This window comes from Pongo pygmaeus, chromosome 10 (genome assembly GCF_028885625.2).
Source record: "Pongo pygmaeus isolate AG05252 chromosome 10, NHGRI_mPonPyg2-v2.0_pri, whole genome shotgun sequence".
Lineage (NCBI taxonomy): Eukaryota > Metazoa > Chordata > Mammalia > Primates > Hominidae > Pongo > Pongo pygmaeus.
The window spans coordinates 41,023,020-41,043,105 of NC_072383.2; the positions used below are offsets into that span (position 1 = coordinate 41,023,020).

The following is a 20,086-nucleotide window of genomic DNA, read 5'->3' on the forward strand; positions in this document are numbered from 1 at the left end:
TGTACAAAAATCAACTCAAGATGGATTAAAGTCTTAAATCTAAGACCTGAAACAATAAAAATCCTAGAAGAAACCCTAGGGAAAACTCTTCTGGACATTGGCCTAGGCAAAGAATTTATGACTAAGACCCAAAAAGCAAACATGACAAAAAAAATAAATGGAACTTGAATAATCCAAAAGCTTCTGCACAGCAAAAGAAATAATCATCAGAGTAAACAGACAACCCAGAGAATTGGAGAAAATATTTGCAAACTATGCATCTGACAAAAGACTGGTATGCAAAATCTACAAGAAACTAAAATAAATCAGCAAGAAAAAAAGCAAATAATTCCATTAAAAAGTGGGCAAAGTCCATGAACAGACAGTTCTCAAAAGAAGATATACAAATGGCCAAACATATGAAAAAGTGCTCAACATCACTAATCATCAGGGAAATGCAAATTAAAACCACAATGGGATACTACCTTGCTCCTGTAAGAATGGCCATTATTAAAAAGTCAAAAAACAATAGATACTGGCATGGATGTAGTGAAAGGGGAATGCTGTTACACTTCTGGTGGGAATATAAATTAGTACAACCTCTATGGAAACCTGTATGGAGATTCCTTAAAGAACTAAAAGTAGATCCACCAATTGATCCAGCAAATATGACGACTGGGCATCTACCCAATCTAAGAAATCATTATATGAAAGAGACACATGAACACATATGTTTATTGCAGTCAAATTCACAGTTGCAAAGATATGAAACCAACCTACGTGCCCACTAACCAACAAGTGGATAAAGAAAATGTGGTACATATACACCATGGAATACTACTCAGCCACAAAAAGGCATGAAATAATGTCCTTTGCAGCAAGTTGGATGGAGCTGGGGGCCATCATTCTAAGGGAAGTAATTCAGGAATGAAAAACCAAATACCATATGTTCTCACTTATAAGTGGGAGCTACGCTATGAGTATGCAAGGCATACAGAATGATATAATGGACTTTGGAGACTCAGAAGCAGGAGGGTAGGAGGGGGGTGCGGAATAAAAATCTACATTTTAGGTACAAGGTACACTACTTGGGTGACAAGTGCACTAAAATATCAGAATTCACCACTATATAATTCATCCATGTAACCAAAACCACTAGTACCCCAAAAGCTATTAAAACTTTTAAGAAGAATATATAAAACCTCCAAGTATTTCTAAACAACGTGTGAACTGAGGGAGGAAAAAAATACCTTAGATAATTTTAATTGCATTTGCAACGTTCCACTTTTACTAAAATATGAGTATTTGTTAGCTAATTTTTAGGCCATTAATTAATTGCCTTTATTAGTGATTAAAAATGTGTATGCTGATTGTACCTAAAATTGGAGGCAATTTAAGACTTGAAAAGGATACTACCTTTTACATTTTATTAGATAAATATTGTAGAAAAAAATGTATTTTATGATTAAAAGAAAATGAAATTACATCGCTTTCTATTTGTAGCTTTCTAATAAATCTTTAGTATAAAACTGTTTAACAAAAAAAAAAACTTAGCTTTCCTTGAGTTATATTCTTGCTTGTGAATGCAAAACCTTCCAAATTATTTGAAACATTTATGTATTCAGAATGTTACTTTGTGGTTTTCTTCCTAAGAAGCTAAACAATTCATTAAACAAGCTGCTCTTGAATAGTAGATCAGAACAAGCATAAGCTGCCTTCTGTAGAATTCTATTGTGAAGCTGTACCCATTTGTGTTTTCTTTGAAGCCATAAAAATGAAACCCTTATGCTCATATTAAAAGCATAAGAAAGGCATCTATTATGTCAATAGATTTAAAACACAGCCTTAGACACAGTGAGAACCACTCTAAAGGTTAAGAAGTGCATTCCCAGTGAAAACCATCAAAGGCCTACATATCATTATATCTCAAAACAGATGGCATCACAGTGTTTGGAACTATAGTTTACGGACACCTATGATCTCAAATAAATCCTTGCTAATCCCACTCTTTTGTCTAGGTTTTGTACTTTGATGGTAACGGCAGGTACCTTTTCTCCATAATATCATTGCATGTCATTCTATGAATCATGAAGATACGTGTACCTATATGGACACACTCTTAATAAATAAAACTTTTATACAATATGTAAGTATTTTACCAGCCACAGATATACTCTTTGTAGAAATCTATGGTTCTTAGATTCTAATCTATTATAAATCTTTAGTAGTCTAAATTTTATAGAAAAAAAATGATGAAAATATACCTCTCTCATAGATTGGTGAAACTATAATATTGATTTAAAAATCACTTTGTAAAACAATGTGGAATTATCTAGTATTTATGTGTATATCCTGGAGAAACGCTCAAAAACAGGAGATGGGGACCAGAATATTCACAGCAGCATTGCTTCTAACACCAAAAAACTGCCAACAGCCCAAAAGCTCAACAGGAAAATTGGTATATGAACTGTGTTACCCTCAAACAATGAAATGTTGTACAACAATGAAAATAAATGAACTGTTCCTACATGTACCAAAATAGATGAACCCCAGAAACAATACTAAGCAAAAAGGATAAATCACAGAAAACTATATACAATATGTTTCCATTTTATATAAAGTTAAAACCATGCAAAATTGAGCAATGTGTTTTTACTGTTACTTAGGTTCAGGAATTTTTTTTTTCATCTAAATCCTGCTGAAAAAAATTAAATAATACTAATGTGACTAACAGATTAAAGTAAAATTTTTCTATGATTATTTGCTACCAAACTCATATATTGAAAAACTTTTGGGATTCAAATTTAGTTTATTACAAAAAAAAGTTATCTACAGACAGAAAAATCTCTAATGCATCCATACAGGTGAAAAGATTGTTTAAAGGATCATGTCCTTCAATATTTAAGAAATATCATATGACCTCATTTATATGTGGAATCTAAAAGAGTTGAACTCATAGATGTAAAGAGTGGAATGGTGGTTACCAGAGGCTGCAGTTGCAGAGGGGAAGGAAAGATGTTGTTCAAAGGGCATAAAATTTCAGTTAGATAAGAGGAATAGGCTACCGTACTGTACATGGTGACTATAGTTAATAACAATGCAGTGTATTCTTGAAAACTGCTAAGAGTAGATTTTAAGTGTTCTCACCACAAAAAAAAGAAAAATAAGTACGTGAGTTAATGCATTTGTTAATTAGTTTGATTAAGCCATTCCACAATGTATGCATACTTCAAAGCAACATGTCATACATGCTAAACATACACAATTTTTATTTCTGAATTTAAAAAATTAATTAAAAATAGATAAAATATTGAAGGGAAATATATAAATTATAACCTATAAAAAAAGATTTAAATAGTATCACTATTTAGCTGAAAAGAGTTCTATTTCACAGTTTACCTGACACATTGCAATACTTCAGAGTCTGCAGAAAAGAGTTATTTAATTCTTGTCTGTATATAAGATGTGGCTTGTTGTGACCATCTTCATATTCATTCCCATCTGCCTTCATTATAGGTTCTAAGAAATATTCACCGTCCTGTCCTTTAAATGTTCCCGTCTGAAAATAAAGGAAACAAAAACGAATTTTTCCTAACAGTCACCAAGAATAAGAAACACATAGTACCACAGGTTAAATGAGCAGACAGAAGCAAGACAGCAAGGAGTCTGTTCACTAAGAGCCATCAACCGAGCATAAAAAGTTTCCCTTCCCTGGGTCACTTTTCTCTCTCCACTCCTATGTATAAAGTCATGAAGACTGGATAGTATTCCAACAGGCCAAGCTAAGTGACAGGCATTTCAGGTGCAAAGAACAGCATAGACAAAAGCATCAAAATGGAAAAAGTGTTTAGAATAGTCTATAAATAATAAAGCCTGTGCTGTTTTGATCTATGGGAAAATAGGTACTTTAATACATTAGTGTTGAAAATACAAATCAGTACAATCAGTATGCAAAGCAATGTGGCAATATTTAACACATTAACAATGTATTTGCTCTTTAACACAGCAATTCCCCTTCTGAGAATTTATCCTACATATACTATACATTTGCATGTGTGAAATAATATACTTACAAGGTTATTAACCATAACATTGTTTTTAATAGCAAAATATTGGAACTACTTCAAAAGTCCATTGACAGAGTCTGTTTACATAAACTTTGGCACAACTATGTGATGGCATCCCTTGAGGTTATAAACAAACAAACAAAAAGAGAAAACATTCTGTGTAGTGATATAGAAAGAACTCCAATGCATATCATTACACCAAAACAAAAAAAACTACTAAACAGAATGTATACTTCACTACTATTGCATAATAAAGGAAGAAACCCAAAAACTAAATATTTCTGTTTGTCTGGTTACTACTGAAAAAATTGTAGAAGGATTATAAGGAACAGTGCCGATAGAAGTGGGAGAAACTGGGTGCATGTAGGATGGACTAGGTATGGCATCGTGCTTCCTACATGCTGTCCCTCTACCTAAAATGTTTCCCTACTTCCCACCCTTCACCTCTACCTCTGCATCATCACACTCTGGCTGGCTGGCTGGCTTCATCTCATCCTTCAACTCTCAGCTCAAATAACAACTACCCAGAAAGTTTTTCCTTGACCAGTTTTCTAGGTAACCACATATCCATCCCTACTCCTAAAAACACATTACATCTGCTTGATTTCTTTAGCACATTTATCATATGTTGCATTTATATGTTTGTTTGCTATTTAAAACTATTCTTCCCCACTAGACAGAAGTCTTCAAATAAGCAGTGACCTATCCCTGAATTTCTACTGCTGAAGAGACTATCTGAGATCTAGGCACATGTGGTAAGCAGTAGATATTTGTTAACCCATGAAAGCTATTATTTCCTACCTTTGCAAGCTCAGTTTATGTTAAGCAAAAGTAGGGCATACATTTGAAAACTTAGGCTAGACCTAGAATATAAAGACTCTTGCTTGCAGGGATTTTTGTCAGAGGAGTCCATAAACTTGGGTGAGAAAAAAAATTACATCCTTATTATCATTAACCTAATTATAATTAACCTATAAACTACTTCATGAAAGAAATGCTAAATTTGAATGTAGGCTACAAATTCCAGTAAGGTTGTCAATAGAAAGCACAGATATTTTCATCACATGATGATGTTTGAAATATCCAAAAATATTGTTTATGCTTATCAATACTTCAAAATTAAGGTAGTTAGTTATTAGTCTGCTATTAGATCTTATTATTTAAGGTGCTAATAAAAGATACATAACTTTTTTGAATATCTTGATAACTATATTTCAATGTAAATGGTTTATTTTGTATTTTTGTTAATATTTTAGGTGCATTGAGATTCTGAGAAGGGTTCATTTAATCATTAAAGAATTCAAATAAAAGTGGGAGTGGAGAGCAGAGTCAAAGCAATAACTTTGAAAGACTGAACAATTGTACAACTAAAGAAAGACTACTGAAGGGAAATGTTTAGCCATCAAGGTATGAAATAACAAAGACTTGCACTCTGTTGGAAAGAAGCCCTTAAATGGTCAATTTATGTAGATAGATCCCTCTCTCGAGTCAGGTGAGGCTAAGTCATCCAAGGGAGGCATTTATAATATTAATAGCTAATACCAATATAGAGATCAGACATTATTCATTTATATATATTCATTCATATACATATTTTATATAAATATATAATTCTTTTCCACCTAATAATTATTTAAAGTAAATTATATTATTATCCCCACTTTACAGGTGAGACAAATGAGGAACAGAGAGGTTAAGTCACTTGTCCAAGGCTCATACCTAGTAAGTGGCAGGATCAAGATGTGAACCCAAATACTTTGGCTTCACAATTCATGCCTTAACTCATTACACTGTGCTCATTATCACATACCAATTTTGATAAACTCTATGAACTAGTCAACAAATATTTAATGGGCACCTACTATGTGCCAAGAACCGTTGTAGGGGCTAAAGATACAGAGATAAATGTGACAAAATCTCTGCCTTCAAAGAATTTATACTCCTATGGAAAAAAGGCAGTCAATAAATAAAAATATAATAGAATATGCAATAAGTGCAATAAAAAATAAAATGAGATGAGAGAGAGAATCAAAGAGGGTGAGAGTGGGGAGGCACTCTGGAGGGGACAGCAAGGCTGAGGCTAGAGTAATCAGGAAGTAGCTGTGGAAAATTCTGGGAGGACATTCCACATAGAAGGGAATATTCCAAACAGTGACTGAAAGGCCTAGAGATGAAAAAGTCTTGGCAGGTAAAGTGACAGAGAGAACAGTGAGGCTGCAGCTGTGCCAGCTGGGAGATACAGAGTACCAGATGACGTCAGACAGGCAGAAGCCTGGTTGCACTAATTACGCTTGACAGAAAAAAGCACTCCTCACACCTCAGAATCACACAAATATATTTACCTACATTTAAAACTTTGCACTTTTCCACATGGAAAGGCATGTTTCTGTGCATTCTCAAGCAATCCCCCCACCTCAGCCTCCCATAACTGACAGAGTTTTGGGGGTTTTTTTTGTATTTTTGGTAGAGATGGGGTTTCACCATGTTACCCAGGCTGGTCCCGAACTCCTGAGTTCAAGTGGTCCACCCACCTCAGCCTCCCAAAGTGCTGGGATTACAGGCATGAGCCACCACACCCGGCCCTTACTTTTATTTTTAATGTTTGTAGGTACATAGTAGGTGTATATATTTATGGAGTACATGAGATACGGTGATACAGGCATACAATGTGAAATAAGCACATCATGGGGAATGGGATATCCACCTCCTGAAGCATTTATCTTTTGATAAATGCTTTTTGAGTTACAAAAAATCCAATTACATTCTTTGAGTTATTTTAAAATATACAATTAAATTATTATTGACTATAGTCACCTCTTGTACTAGCAAATAGGTCTTACTCATTCTATTTTTTTATACCCATTAACCATCCCCACCTCTCCCCACCCCATGCACCCTCTCACTATCCTTCCCAGCCTCTGAACCATCCCTTCTACTCTCTATGTCCATGAGTTCAACTGTTTTGGGTTTTAGATCCTACAAATAACATGCAGTGTACATCTTTATGTGCCTGGCTTATTTCATTTAACATAATGATCTCCAGTTCCATCCCCATTGTTAGAAATGACTAGATCTCATTCTTTTTATGGCTGAATAGTACTCCATTGAGTATATGTACCACATTCTCTTTATCTATTCATCTGTTGATGGACGACACTTAGGTTGCTTCCAAATCTTGGCTATTGTGAACACTGCTGCAACAAACAGTGGGAGTACAGATATCTCTTCAATATCCTGATTTCCTTTCATTTTGGTGTATACCCAGCACTGGGATTGCTGGATCATATGGTAGCTCTACTTTTAGTTTTCTGAGGACCCTCCAAACTCTTCTCTATAATGGTTGCACTAATTTACATTCCCACCACAATGTACAAGTGTTCCCTTTTCCACACATTCTGACCAGCATTTGTTATTGCCTGTCTTTTGGATATAAGCCATTTTCACTGGGGTGAGATGATATCTCACTGTAGTTTTGACTTGCATTTCTCTGATGATCAATGATATTGAGCATCTTTTCACATGCCTGTTTGCCATTTGTATGTCTTCTTTTAAGAAAGTCTGTTCAAATCTTTTGCCCATTTTTTGATCAAATTATTCCATATTTTTCCCATAGAGTTGTTTGAACTCCTTATATATTCTGGTTATTAATCCTTTCTCAAATGGGTAGTTGAAAATATTTTCTCCCACTCTGTGGGTTGTCTCTTCACTTTGTTGATTGTATCCTTTGCTGTGCAGAAGCTTTTTAACTTGATGTGATCTCATTTGTCCACTTTTGCTTTGGTTGCCTGTGCTTGTGGGGTATTGCTCAAAAAATTTTTGCCCAGCCCAATGTCCTGAACATTTTCCCTAGTGTTTTCTTGTAGTAGTTTAATAGTTTGAAGTAACATATATTTTAAATCACTATTTTAACTGAACATTTAAAGTCATTTAAATGATTATGGCAATCGTAGCCATAAAGTTCTCTTTCTACTGATATTTATTATTACATTGAAATCTCCTTAAAGGTAAGAACATATTTACTATTTTCAGAGTTCCAACATCTAAAACATTGCCTGAAACACAGCAGGCACTCCATAGACAGCTGCAGAAATGAACATTGTTGTAACAAACCTGGTGACGTACCTGGTTTTTTCTCATCCTATACCCTTGGGTAAATAATTCTTTAATTTTTTTATGAACATTCTTTTTTTTTTTTTTTTTAAGATGGAGTCTTACTCTATCACACAGACTGGGGTACAGTGGCGCGATCTTAGCTCACTGCAACCTCCACCTCCTGGGTTCAAGCAATTCTCCTGCCTCAGCCTCCCAAGTAGCTGGGATTACAGGCACCTGCCATTGCGTCCAGGTAATTTTTGTATTTTTAGTAGAGACGGGGTTTCACCATCTTGGCCAGGCTGGTCTTGAACTCCTGACCTCGTGATCCACCCACCTTGGCCTCCCAAAGTGCTGGGATTACAGGCGTCAGCCACCACGCCCAGGCTTTAATGAACATTCTTAAGTTATGGTACTCTTGAGACATGTCTGGGATATAGTTATATGATGGTTTTCTTTCAATGCTGAAAAGTAAAATGTTTAGACACCCTTATATAGTGTGCTAATGTGTTAGGATTACACGTTTTTAAATAGTTCAAAAATTAATGAAATTCCATCAGACATACTGACTATAAAGCACTGAAATTATAGTCTATAAAATAAAAGGCAAAGCTATAAATATTAAGAATTCTTATCTATTTCTTGGATACTTTTCTAGGGCCGATACCCTACCATATTTCACTAATTCTACCAGTGTCTATTTTCTAAAGATAACTACAAATCACTTACCTTCAACAAACACCAATACTCTAGCATTCTCTGCCTTCTTAGAAAACTAATTTTACCCATACTTATAAAAAGTAACAAAGACACTGTTTTGAAACCTGAGTACATGGATCCATGGAAAATCCTTTTCTGCCTTTTTTAAAAAGCATGCTGAAGAGGGGAAATGTGATACTATTTTGACAAAATATACTAATAGACATGAGGCAGCTTGTGTACTCAACTAACTGTACCTACAAAGCCACTTTAAATAGCATCACACTATCTTCAAGCAAAATTAAAAGTACTTATTTTAACCATAATTTTTTTTTGTTTTTTTTGTTTTTTTTTTGAGACAGAGTCTCACTCTATCGCCAGGCTGGAGTGCAGTGGCACTATCTCAGCTCACTGCAACCTCCACCTCCCGGGTTCAAGTGATTCTCCTGCCTTAGCCTCCCAAGTAGCTGGGACTACAGGCGCCTGCCACCATGCCCGGCTAATTTTTTGTATTTTTAGTAGAGACGGGGTTTCACCATGTTGGCCAGGCTGGTCTCGATCTCCTGACCTCGTGATCTGCCCGCCTTGGCCTCCCAAAGTGCTGGGATTACAGGCATGAGCCACCGTGCCTGGCCAACCACAGAATTCTTTTAAGCTCCTTTTGGCTCAAACTCTGACTAGGAGGTACTATTTTAATATGCCAATAAAACTGCACATGGGTCCAATCTGTGTTCCCATGTAAGAGGAAAATATACTTCTATCCAGAAACCATCGGTACCTCCTTTTAAGTTGTGCTAGAACACTCTAGCCTTTAAAAAATATCACCCTTATAACTTAAATGAAAGATTGTACGTTTGGAAACACTAAGTTAAAAAATAATGGCAAATATTTGTCCTCAAACTGAGGATAAATACTTGTCCTTTTTATTTATTAATGAAAGACTTAGAAGTATTTTGCCCCCATTGATTTTTCTATACCCTATCCCATTGCGGTGGACTTTTTGTTCAAATAATTAAAATATTAGAGCTTTGCCTAAAGGCTCCTAAGGAAGCACTTTAAATTTTTTTTAACTTGGAAAGAACCCAGCAAGGAATTAGCAGACTTAAAAAAACAGGTGGTTCATAGAATTGTATTTAGATCACGCCATATTTTTAGCAACATGCCTATCTGCAGATGGGCCCTGCAATTTGGTTCATGATAAATGCCAATCAAATTCCCAACACTTTCTTTTAATGACTATTAAAAGCAGCAAGACTAGTTTTCACTTGGGCAGGAGTTTCTTGATTACTTAGAGTAAAGATCTTCTATTTGCCAAGCTGTTTTGAAAGGCAGTTAAGTGACTATACAACTGGCTCCAATTTATTCTCACAGGCCAAAATTTTTATATGTTTAGAAGATTCTATAAAATTGTTTTTCCAAAATGTGCTTATTTCAGTATCATGGCATTCATCCATATATTTTTTTTCAGAATACATAGCAAATACATGTACTTTTGCTACAACAAATAAGGTACTCTTAGATTTCATTAAAGGGTGATAACAAGTACAAAATACAAACCCTTTGAACTCTTTTCCCAAATCATTTATAGTTATCACATTAAACACTGTCAACTGGAGAACATTCGGAAATAAGGTACTGCTGAAGTGTTGACTAAAATACTTAGTTTTTCCATCTTCAATCATAAATCATATCATAAGAATCAGTATGATGATATATAAGAAGAAAGCCTAGGTATGAGTTCTGGGTTTGTACTCATAGAATCTTATGTAAATTACGGTATATCTTTGACCTTCAGTTCCATTGTCTGTAAAACAAAATTGAAATAATTGTATCTACCCAATTTCCTAGGAAGGTTAATGTGTGTTTAAGTGATATTAATAATAGGAGCTTCAATAATTGTTTCGAAATTGAACGTATTTTGAAGCAAGATGAAAAATTCTCCACTAACAACACAAATGTGACAACCACTCTTTTTGCCACTGGCAGAGTATAAATGTTATATAATCAAAGATCACAAATATGAACTCTGAGATTAATTTTTATTTAGGGATAAGTAAAAATGTAAAAAGTTTTCTCTCTCTGACAGTTTCTCCTTATAACACCATTAATCATGCCTAGGAAATAGTGTATTATACACAAACACACATTGAATAAATGAATGAATCAATGATACAAAGAAAACACAAGAATTAGCTCCAGATGCATAAAACAGAAAATTCATAGTAAGGATTTTGTTTTGCTTTGTTTTGTTTAAGATTAGTTGTTCTTCTCTTCTCTAGCAGCATTATTTACCTTCCCCATTCTGAGACAATTCCAGATCTCTAGTATAAAAGTGAAACAACAAAAGGGAAATAAATACGTTGCTGTTAACTTACCTTTTTAAAAGGGACTGGTCTCCTGCCAAGTCCTGGCCTATTCAAATCAAGAAAATAAAACAAAGACTCTGGACTCATCAACCCAAGATTTATGTATCCAAAAGACACAAGTTCAAATAGTGTGCCCCAGCAGCCTTGATAACATGGAGCAAATTCTGTAATATTTCTCATTCTTGTGGGCACTGAGGTGTTATGAACTCATATGAACTAATTAAAAAGAGGAAAGAACTGTCAAAGAAATGGCCACGTTCTTATGGGGTCTGTGTAGTGGTCCTCAGATGGTCTCTCCCAAACTGTCTCCAAAATATCCGTGAAAATATGAAATCAAAAATCATAACAATGAGAAATTTAAAATAACAAGAAATCATTAAAAACTATTTTGTAGGTCTATAATGGAAACATACTCATGATATATTGTCAAAATATTCTAAAGCAATATTACTTTAAAACAAACACAAAAATACATATAATATCTAGAGGGACATATGCCATACATATGCCAGACCGCCCGTAATACTTGTAGCATATATTTTCCTAGTTTATTTTTAAATTTTTTTACAATTATTTTGACATGGTACTCTTCAATTATTATTTGGGCAAATCTATTGATTTTTTTCATTTGTTATTTCTTGTATTTTCCCTATCGAAAAATTACAATATACTGTCATTTTCTTTTACTTTAGTACAGTTGGAATTTTATTTGGTTTACCAGTGAAGTGAGAATTCAAAATTTAGTTTTTCCCTATAATAAGTTCTTGGCATTAAAAGATTTAAAATAAATGCCTTTTAGGCTTTGGCAACTGTCACAGAAAACTAACTTGAAGCAATTATCAAAACTTGATCTGCTGTCAGAAGCCAACTAAGTTTTAGAGGGATTATACTGTCAAAGAAAACACTAGCCTGGACTGAAAAAGCCTTTGACAGAGTTCATTGTAAAATAACCTATAGGCTTTCAGAATTACCCCAGCATTCTTGAAGCTCCCCCAAGACAACATCCTCCTGAGACCCCATTTTAGATGTGGCCATGGAGGAAGATGGACAAGACCGTTCCAGAAGGCAGAACCAAGGATCTGGGCAATTGAGGTCCAAGGATCCCAGCCAAAACCAAGGGCTGGGCACTGTGGCTCATGCCTGTAATCCCAACACTTTGGGAGGCTGAGGCAGGAATGCTGCTTGAGGCCAGGAATTCAATACCAGTCTGGTCAACATAGGGGAACACCATCTCTACTAAAAGTGTTAAAAAAGAAAAAAAAACTGGTCAGGTGTGGGGGGGTGTGCCTGTAGTTCCCAGCCACTTGGGAGGCTGAATCAGAAGTATTTGAGCCCAAGAGTTCAAGGCTGCAGTGAATTATTATCATGCCATTGCACTCCATCTTGGGCAACAGAGCAAGGTCTTGTCTCAAAGAAAAAAAAGAAAGAAAAGTAATCAAGGAGTTCCCCTCCTTCCAGAGTAGTGAGTCTCCACAATTCCTCTTCAGGAGTCAAAAACTGCTAAATATCAGTGACTACTAGATGTCTCCTATTCTTCTTTCTGTAGCAAGTTGAGGTTAGGGTTGCAGTCATGCTGGTCATGCTGTATAATTGGCTGGTAGCTGAAGACAATTTATCTTTTTAATCATATTTTTCCAAGCTACAAAGAGCCACATCTTGACTTTATGGAGAAGACTGCATTATCCAGAGATCCTGGACATTGAGCCAGAGTCAGTGCCCCTGTGGGAACTTTGAGTTTTTTCCTTATAGACAAGATGAGTATGTTTAATGTGTGATCTGTTTGGTGAACAGAAGGGCAGCCTGTAGTAAAGACTATTGGTGATCACCAATATGGGTGTTCTTTCTTTCTCCTAGCAAAAATCAATGCCCCTCATTTTCTAGTCTTTTCTACATCTAGGTAGAACCAGGCAACTAGTTCTCCTCAATAGAGTACATAAAATTGGTTTGCGTCACCTTTGGGCTGAGAAAGTCAAGATCCAGTATACTTTCTCCATGCTGTTACTATAGTTATAAATTATATAGCTCATAAACATATTTGTAATTAATAAACACAATATTTTTCCAATAGAAAACACATAACTGTACCACCAAAATCTAATAGTGGCTGTTAGGTAATAAATGACTGATAAATGTTTGCTGAAAAAAAAATGAATAATGTGTTTCTTCCTCTGCATATTAGTATGAGTTGGACAGCTTAAATATATTTCATAGAAAACAGTAAATACAATAATTGCAACAGAAATAAGGCCACAAAAAACAAGGATGTGATGTAAGCTCAAATGAATGAACTAATAAATAGAACACAATTAACTTAGGTATCATCGGAAAAGATTTAGTCAATACAAAACTTCTTAATTATGCCCAAGCACTTTAACTAAAATTGGTAAAGTAATTTTCCTGCATTGAATGACTGAGGTAAAGATGAGCTAGCTGGGGTAATTGGTTGTGACAATTTTGTCACAATGCTCACAAAGTGAATCCTTGTTGTTTCAAACTGAACCACTTCCTGCATTGATTTCCACCAAAAATATCTACCCACACAAGACCCACCAAACTACAAGCCAGAGAGGATGGATAACTTGCTCCTGGTCACAGAGCTGGGCAGAGCTGGGGGAGGAGCCAAGATGGCCGAATAGGAACAGCTCCGGTCTACAGCTCCCAGCGTGAGCGACGCAGAAGACGGGTGATTTCTGCATTTCCATCTGAGGTACCCTGTTCATCTCACTAGGGAGTGCCAGACAGTGGGCGCAGGTCAGTGGGTGAGCACACCGTGCGCCAGCCAAAGCAGGTGTGAGGCACTGCCTCACTCGGGAAGCGCAAGTGGTCAGGGAGTTCCCTGTCCAGGGGTGACAGACTGCACCTGGAAAATCGGGCCACTCCCACCCGAATACTGTGCTTTTCCGATGGTCTTAGGAAACGGTGCACCAGGAGACTATAGCCCGCACCTGGCTCAGAGGGTCCTACGCCCACGGAGTCTCACTGATTTCTATCACAGCAGTCTGAGATCAAACAGCAAGGCGGCAGCGAGGCTGGGGGAGGGGCGCCCGCCATTGCCCAGGCTCGCTTAGGTAAACAAAGCAGCCCAGAAGCTTGAACTGGGTGGAGCCCACCACAGCTCAAGGAGGCCTACCTGCCTCTGTAGGCTCCACCTCTGGGGGCAGGGCACAGACAAACAAAAAGACAGCAGTAGCCTCTGCAGACTTAAATGTCCCTGTCTGACAACTTTGAGGAGAGCAGTGGTTCTCCCAGCATGCAGCTGGAGATCTGAGAACGGGCAGACTGCCTCCTCAAGTGGGTCCCTGACCCCTGACCCCCGAGCAGCCTAACTGGGAGGCACCCCTCAGCAGGGGCAGACTGACACCTCACACAGCCGGCCAGGTACTCCAACAGACCTGCAGCTGAGGGTCCTGTCTGTTAGAAGGAAAACTAACCAACAGAAAGGACATCCACACCAAAAACCCATCTGTACATCACCAGCATCAAAGACCAAAAGTAGATAAAACCACAAAGATGGGGAAAAAACAGAGCAGAAAAACTGGAAACTCTAAAAAGCAGAGTGCCTCTCCTCCTCCAAAGGAACGCAGTTCCTCACCAGCAACGGAACAAAGCTGGACGGAGAATGACTTTCATGAGCTGAGAGAAGAAGGCTTCAGAGGATCAAATTACTCCGAGCTACGGGAGGATATCCAAACCAAAGGCAAAGAAGTTGAAAACTTTGAAAAAAATTTAGAAGAATGTATAACTAGAATAACCAATACAGAGAAGTGCTTAACGGAGCTGATGGAGCTGAAAACCAAGGCTCAAGAACTACGTGAAGAATGCAGAAGCCTCAGGAGCTGATGCAATCAAATGGAAGAAAGGGTGTCAGCCATGGAAGATGAAATGAATGAAATGAAGTGAGAAGGGAATTTTAGAGAAAAAAGAATGAAAAGAAACGAGCAAAGCCTCCAAGAAATGTGGGACTATGTGAAAAGACCAAATCTACGTCTGATTGGTGTACCTGAACGTGACGGGGAGAATGGAACCAAGTTGGAAAACACTCTGCAGGATATTATCCAGGAGAACTTCCCCAATCTAGCAAGGCAGGCCAACATTCAGATTCAGGAAATACAGAGAACGCCACAAAGATACTCCTCAAGAAGAGCAACTCCAAGACACATAATTGTCAGATTCACCAAAGTTGAAATGAAGGAAAAAATGTTAAGGGCAGCCAGAGAGAAAGGTCGGGTTACCCTCAAAGGGAAGCCCATCAGACTAACAGTGGATCTCTCGGCAGAAACCCTACAAGCCAGAAGAAAGTGGGGGCCAATATTCAACATTCTTAAAGAAAAGAATTTTCAACCCAGAATTTCATATCCAGCCAAACTAAGCTTCATAAGTGAAGGAGAAATAAAATACTTTACAGACAAGCAAATGCTGAGAGATTTTGTCACCACCAGGCCTGCCCTAAAAGAGCTCCTGAAGGAAGCACTAAACATGGAAAGGCACAACTGGTAACAGCCACTGCAAAATCATGCCAAATTGTAAAGACCATCGAGACTAGGAAGAGACTGCACCAACTAACAAGCAAAATAACCAGCTAACATCATAATGACAGGATCAAATTCACACATAACAATATTAACTTTAAATGTAAATGGACTAAATGCTCCAATTAAAAGACACAGACTGGCAAATTGGATAAAGACTCAAGACCCATCAGTGTGCTGTATTCAGGAAACCCATCTCATGTGCAGAGACACACATAGGCTTAAAATAAAAGGATGGAGGAAGATCTACCAAGCAAATGGAAAACAAAAAGAGCAGGGGTTGCAATCCTAGTCTCTGATAAAACAGACTTTAAACCAACAAAGATCAAAAGAGACAAGGGCATTACATAATGGTAAAGGGATTAATTGAACAAGAAGAGCTAACTATCCTAAATATATATGCACACAATACAGGAGCACCAAGATTCATAAAGCAAGTCCTGAGTGACCTACAAAGAGACTTAGACTCCCACACATTAATAATGGGAGACTTTAACACCCCACTGTCAACATTAGACAGATCCACAAGACAGAAAGTCAACAAGGATACCTAGGAATTGAACTCACCTCTGCACCAAGCGGACCTAATACACATCTACAGAACTCTCCACCCCAAACCAACAGAATATACATTTTTTTCAGCACCACACCACACCTATTCCAAAATTGACCACATAGTTGGAAGTAAAGCTCTCCTCAGTAAATGTAAAAGAACAGAAATTATAACAAACTATCTCTCAGATCACAGTGCAATCAAGCTAGAACTCAGGATTAAGAATCCCACTCAAAACCGCTCAACTACATGGAAACTGAACAACCTGCTCCTGAATGACTACTGGGTACATAACAAAATGAAGGCAGAAATAAAGTTGTTCTTTGAAACCAACGAGAACAAAGACACAACATACCAGAATCTCTGGGATGCATTCAAAGCAGTGTGTAGAGGGAAATTTATAGCACTAAATGCCCATAAGAGAAAGCAGGAAAGATCCAAAATTGACACCCTAACATCACAATTAAAAGAACTAGAAAAGCAAGAGCAAACACATTCAAAAGCTAGCAGAAGGCAAGAAATAACTAAAATCAGAGCAGAACTGAAGGAAATAGAGACACAAAAAACCCATCAAAAAATCAATGAATCCAGGAGCTGGTTTTTTGAAAGGATCAACAAAATTGATAGACCGCTAGCAAGATTAATAAAGAAAAAAAGAGAGAAGAATCAAATAGATGCAATAAAAAATGATAAAGGGGATATCACCACCGATCCCACAGAAATACAAACTACCATCAGAGAATACTACAAAACACCTCTACGCAAATAAACCAGAAAATCTAGAAGAAATGGATAAATTCCTCAACACATACACCCTCTCAAGACTAAACCAGGAAGAAGTTGAATCTCTGAATAGACCAATAAGAGGAGCTGAAATTGTGGCAATAATCAATAGCTTACCAACCAAAAAAAGTCCAGGACCAGATGGGTTCACAGCCGAATTCTACCAGAGGTACAAGGAGGAACTGGTACCATTCCTTCTGAAACTATTCCAATCAACAGAAAAAGAGGAAATCCTCCCTAACTCATTTTATGAGGCCAGCATCATCCTGATACCAAGCCGGGCAGAGACACAACCAAAAAAGAGAATTTTAGACCAATATCCTTGAAGAACATTGATGCAAAAATCCTCAATAAAATACTGGCAAACAGAATCCAGCAGCACATCAAAAAGCTTATCCACCATGATCAAGTGGGCTTCATCCCTGGGATACAAGGCTGATTCAATATATGCAAATCAATAAATGTAATCCAGCATATAAACAGAACCAAAGACAAAAACCACATGATTATCTCAATAGATGCAGAAAAGGCCTTTGACAACATTCAACAACCCTTCATGCTAAAAACTCTCAATCAATTAGGTATTGATGGGACGTATCTCAAAATAATAAGAGCTATCTATGACAAACCCACAGCCAATATCATACTGAATGGGCAAAAGCTGGAAGCATTCCCTTTGAAAACAGGCACAAGACAGGGATGCCCTCCCTCACCACTCCTATTCAACATAGTGTTGGAAGTTCTGGCCAGGGCAATAAGGCAGGAGAAGGAAATAAAAGGTATTCAATTAGGAAAAGAGGAAGTCAAATTGTCCCTGTTTGCAGATGACATGATTGTATATCTAGACAACCCCATTGTCTCAGCCCAAAATCTCCTTAAGCTGATAAGCAACTTCAGCAAAGTCTCAGGATACAAAATCAACGTACAAAAATCACAAGCATTCTTATACACCAATGAAAGACAAACAGAGAGCCAAATCATGAGTGAATTCCCATTCACAACTGCTTCAAAGAGAATAAAATACCTAGGAATCCAACTTACAAGGGATGTGAAGGACCTCTTCAAGGAGAACTACAAACCACTGCTCAAGGAAATAAAAGAGGATACAAACAAATGGAAGAACATTCCATGCTCATGGGTAGGAAGAATCAATATCATGAAAATGGCCATACTGCCCAAGGTAATTTACAGATTCAATGCCATCCCCATCAAGCTACCAATGACTTTCTTCACAGAATTGGAAAAAACTACTTTAAAGTTCATATGGAACCAAAAAAGAGCCCACATCACTAAGTCAATCCTAAGCCAAAAGAACAAAGCTGGAGGCATCATGCTACCTGACTTCAAACTATACTACAAGGCTACAGTAACCAAAACAGCATGGTACTGGTACCAAAACAGAGACATAGATCAATGGAACAGAACAGAGCCCTCAGAAATAATGCCACATATCTACAACTATCTGATCTTTGACAAACCTGAGAAAAACAAGCAATGGGGAAAGGATTCCCTATTTAATAAATGGTGCTGGGAAAACTGGCTAGCCATATGCAGAAAGCTGAAACTGGATCCCTTCCTTACACCTTATACAAAAATCAATTCAAGATGGATTAAAGACTTCAACGTTAGACCTAAAACCATAAAAACCCTAGAAGGAAACCTAGGCATTACCATTCAGGACATAGGCATGGGCAAGGACTTCATGTCTAAAACACCAAAAGCAATGGCAACAAAAGCCAAAATTGACAAATGGGATTGAATTAAACTAAAGAGCTTCTGCACAGCAAAAGAAACTACCATCAGAGTGAACAGGCAACCTACAAAATGGGAGAAAATTTTTGCAACCTACTCATCTGACAAAGGGCTAATATCCAGAATCTACGATGAACTCCAACAAATTTACAAGAAAAAAACAAACAACCCCATCAAAAAGTGGGTGAAGGACGTGAACAGACACTTCTCAAAAGAAGACATTTATGCAGCCAAAAAACACATGAAAAAATGCTCACCATCACTGGCCATCAGAGAAATGCAAATCAAAACCACAATGAGATACCATCTCACACCAGTTAGAATGGCAATCATTAAAGAGTCAGGAAACAACAGGTGCTGGAGAGGATGTGGAGAAATAGGAACACTTTTACACTGTTGCTGGGACTGTAAACTAGTTCAACCCTTGTGGAAGTCAGTGTGGCGATTCCTCAGGGATCTAGAACTAGAAATTCCATTTGACCCAGCCATCCCATTACTGGGTATATACCCAAAGGACTATAAATCATGCTGCTATAAAGACACATGCACATGTATGTTTATTGCGGCATTATTCACAATAGTAAAGACTTGGAACCAACCCAAATGTCCAACAATGATAGACTGGATTAAGAAAATGTGGCCCATATACACCATGGAATACTATGCAGCCATAAAAAATGATGAGTTCATGTCCTTTGTAGGGACATGGATGAAATTGGAAATCATCATTCTCAGTAAACTATCGCAAGAACAAAAAACCAAACACCGCATATTCTCACTCATAGGTGGGAATTGAAGAATGAGAACACATGGACACAGGAAGGGGAACATCACACTTTGGGGACTGTTGTGGGGTGGGGGGAGGGGGGAGGGATAGCATTGGGAGATATACCTAATGCTAGATGACGAGTTAATGGGTGCAGTGCACCAGTATGGCACATGTATACATATGTAACTAACCTGCACATTGTGCACATGTACCATAAAACCTAAAGTATAATAATAATAAAAAATAAATAAATAAAGTAAAAATAAAAAATATAAGGGCAGAGCTGGAGCCCAGAGGCCAAAGCTCTTGTTCTTAACCATTAAAAAAAAAAAAAAAAGATGAGCTAGCTAAATATTTGGCATATATAAATAAAAGTTAGCTGCTTATCTTACTCATAATACATGTATTGAGCAATTCTATATGTTATATTAGGTGCTAAAAGTAATATGACTATCATTTCTACCTTCTAATTCTATAAATGAAATAGAAATGCAGAC

At 37.1% G+C, this 20,086-nt stretch overlaps 1 protein-coding gene across 6 annotated transcripts in view; it reads right to left on the minus strand.

Annotated features, from left to right (window-relative positions):
• ADAMTS20 (ADAM metallopeptidase with thrombospondin type 1 motif 20) overlaps positions 1–20,086 on the minus strand; it is a 210,862-nt gene that overhangs the window by 184,706 nt on the left and 6,070 nt on the right. For 5 of the 6 annotated variants that reach the window (XM_063672647.1, XM_063672643.1, XM_063672644.1 and 2 more), the window contains exon 3: positions 3,379–3,538. The exons of the other annotated variant lie outside the window; for it this stretch is intronic. In XM_063672647.1, the coding sequence (XP_063528717.1) occupies positions 3,379–3,538 (160 nt within the window). The remainder of the gene's footprint in view (positions 1–3,378; positions 3,539–20,086) is intronic. 6 annotated transcript variants of the gene reach the window in all.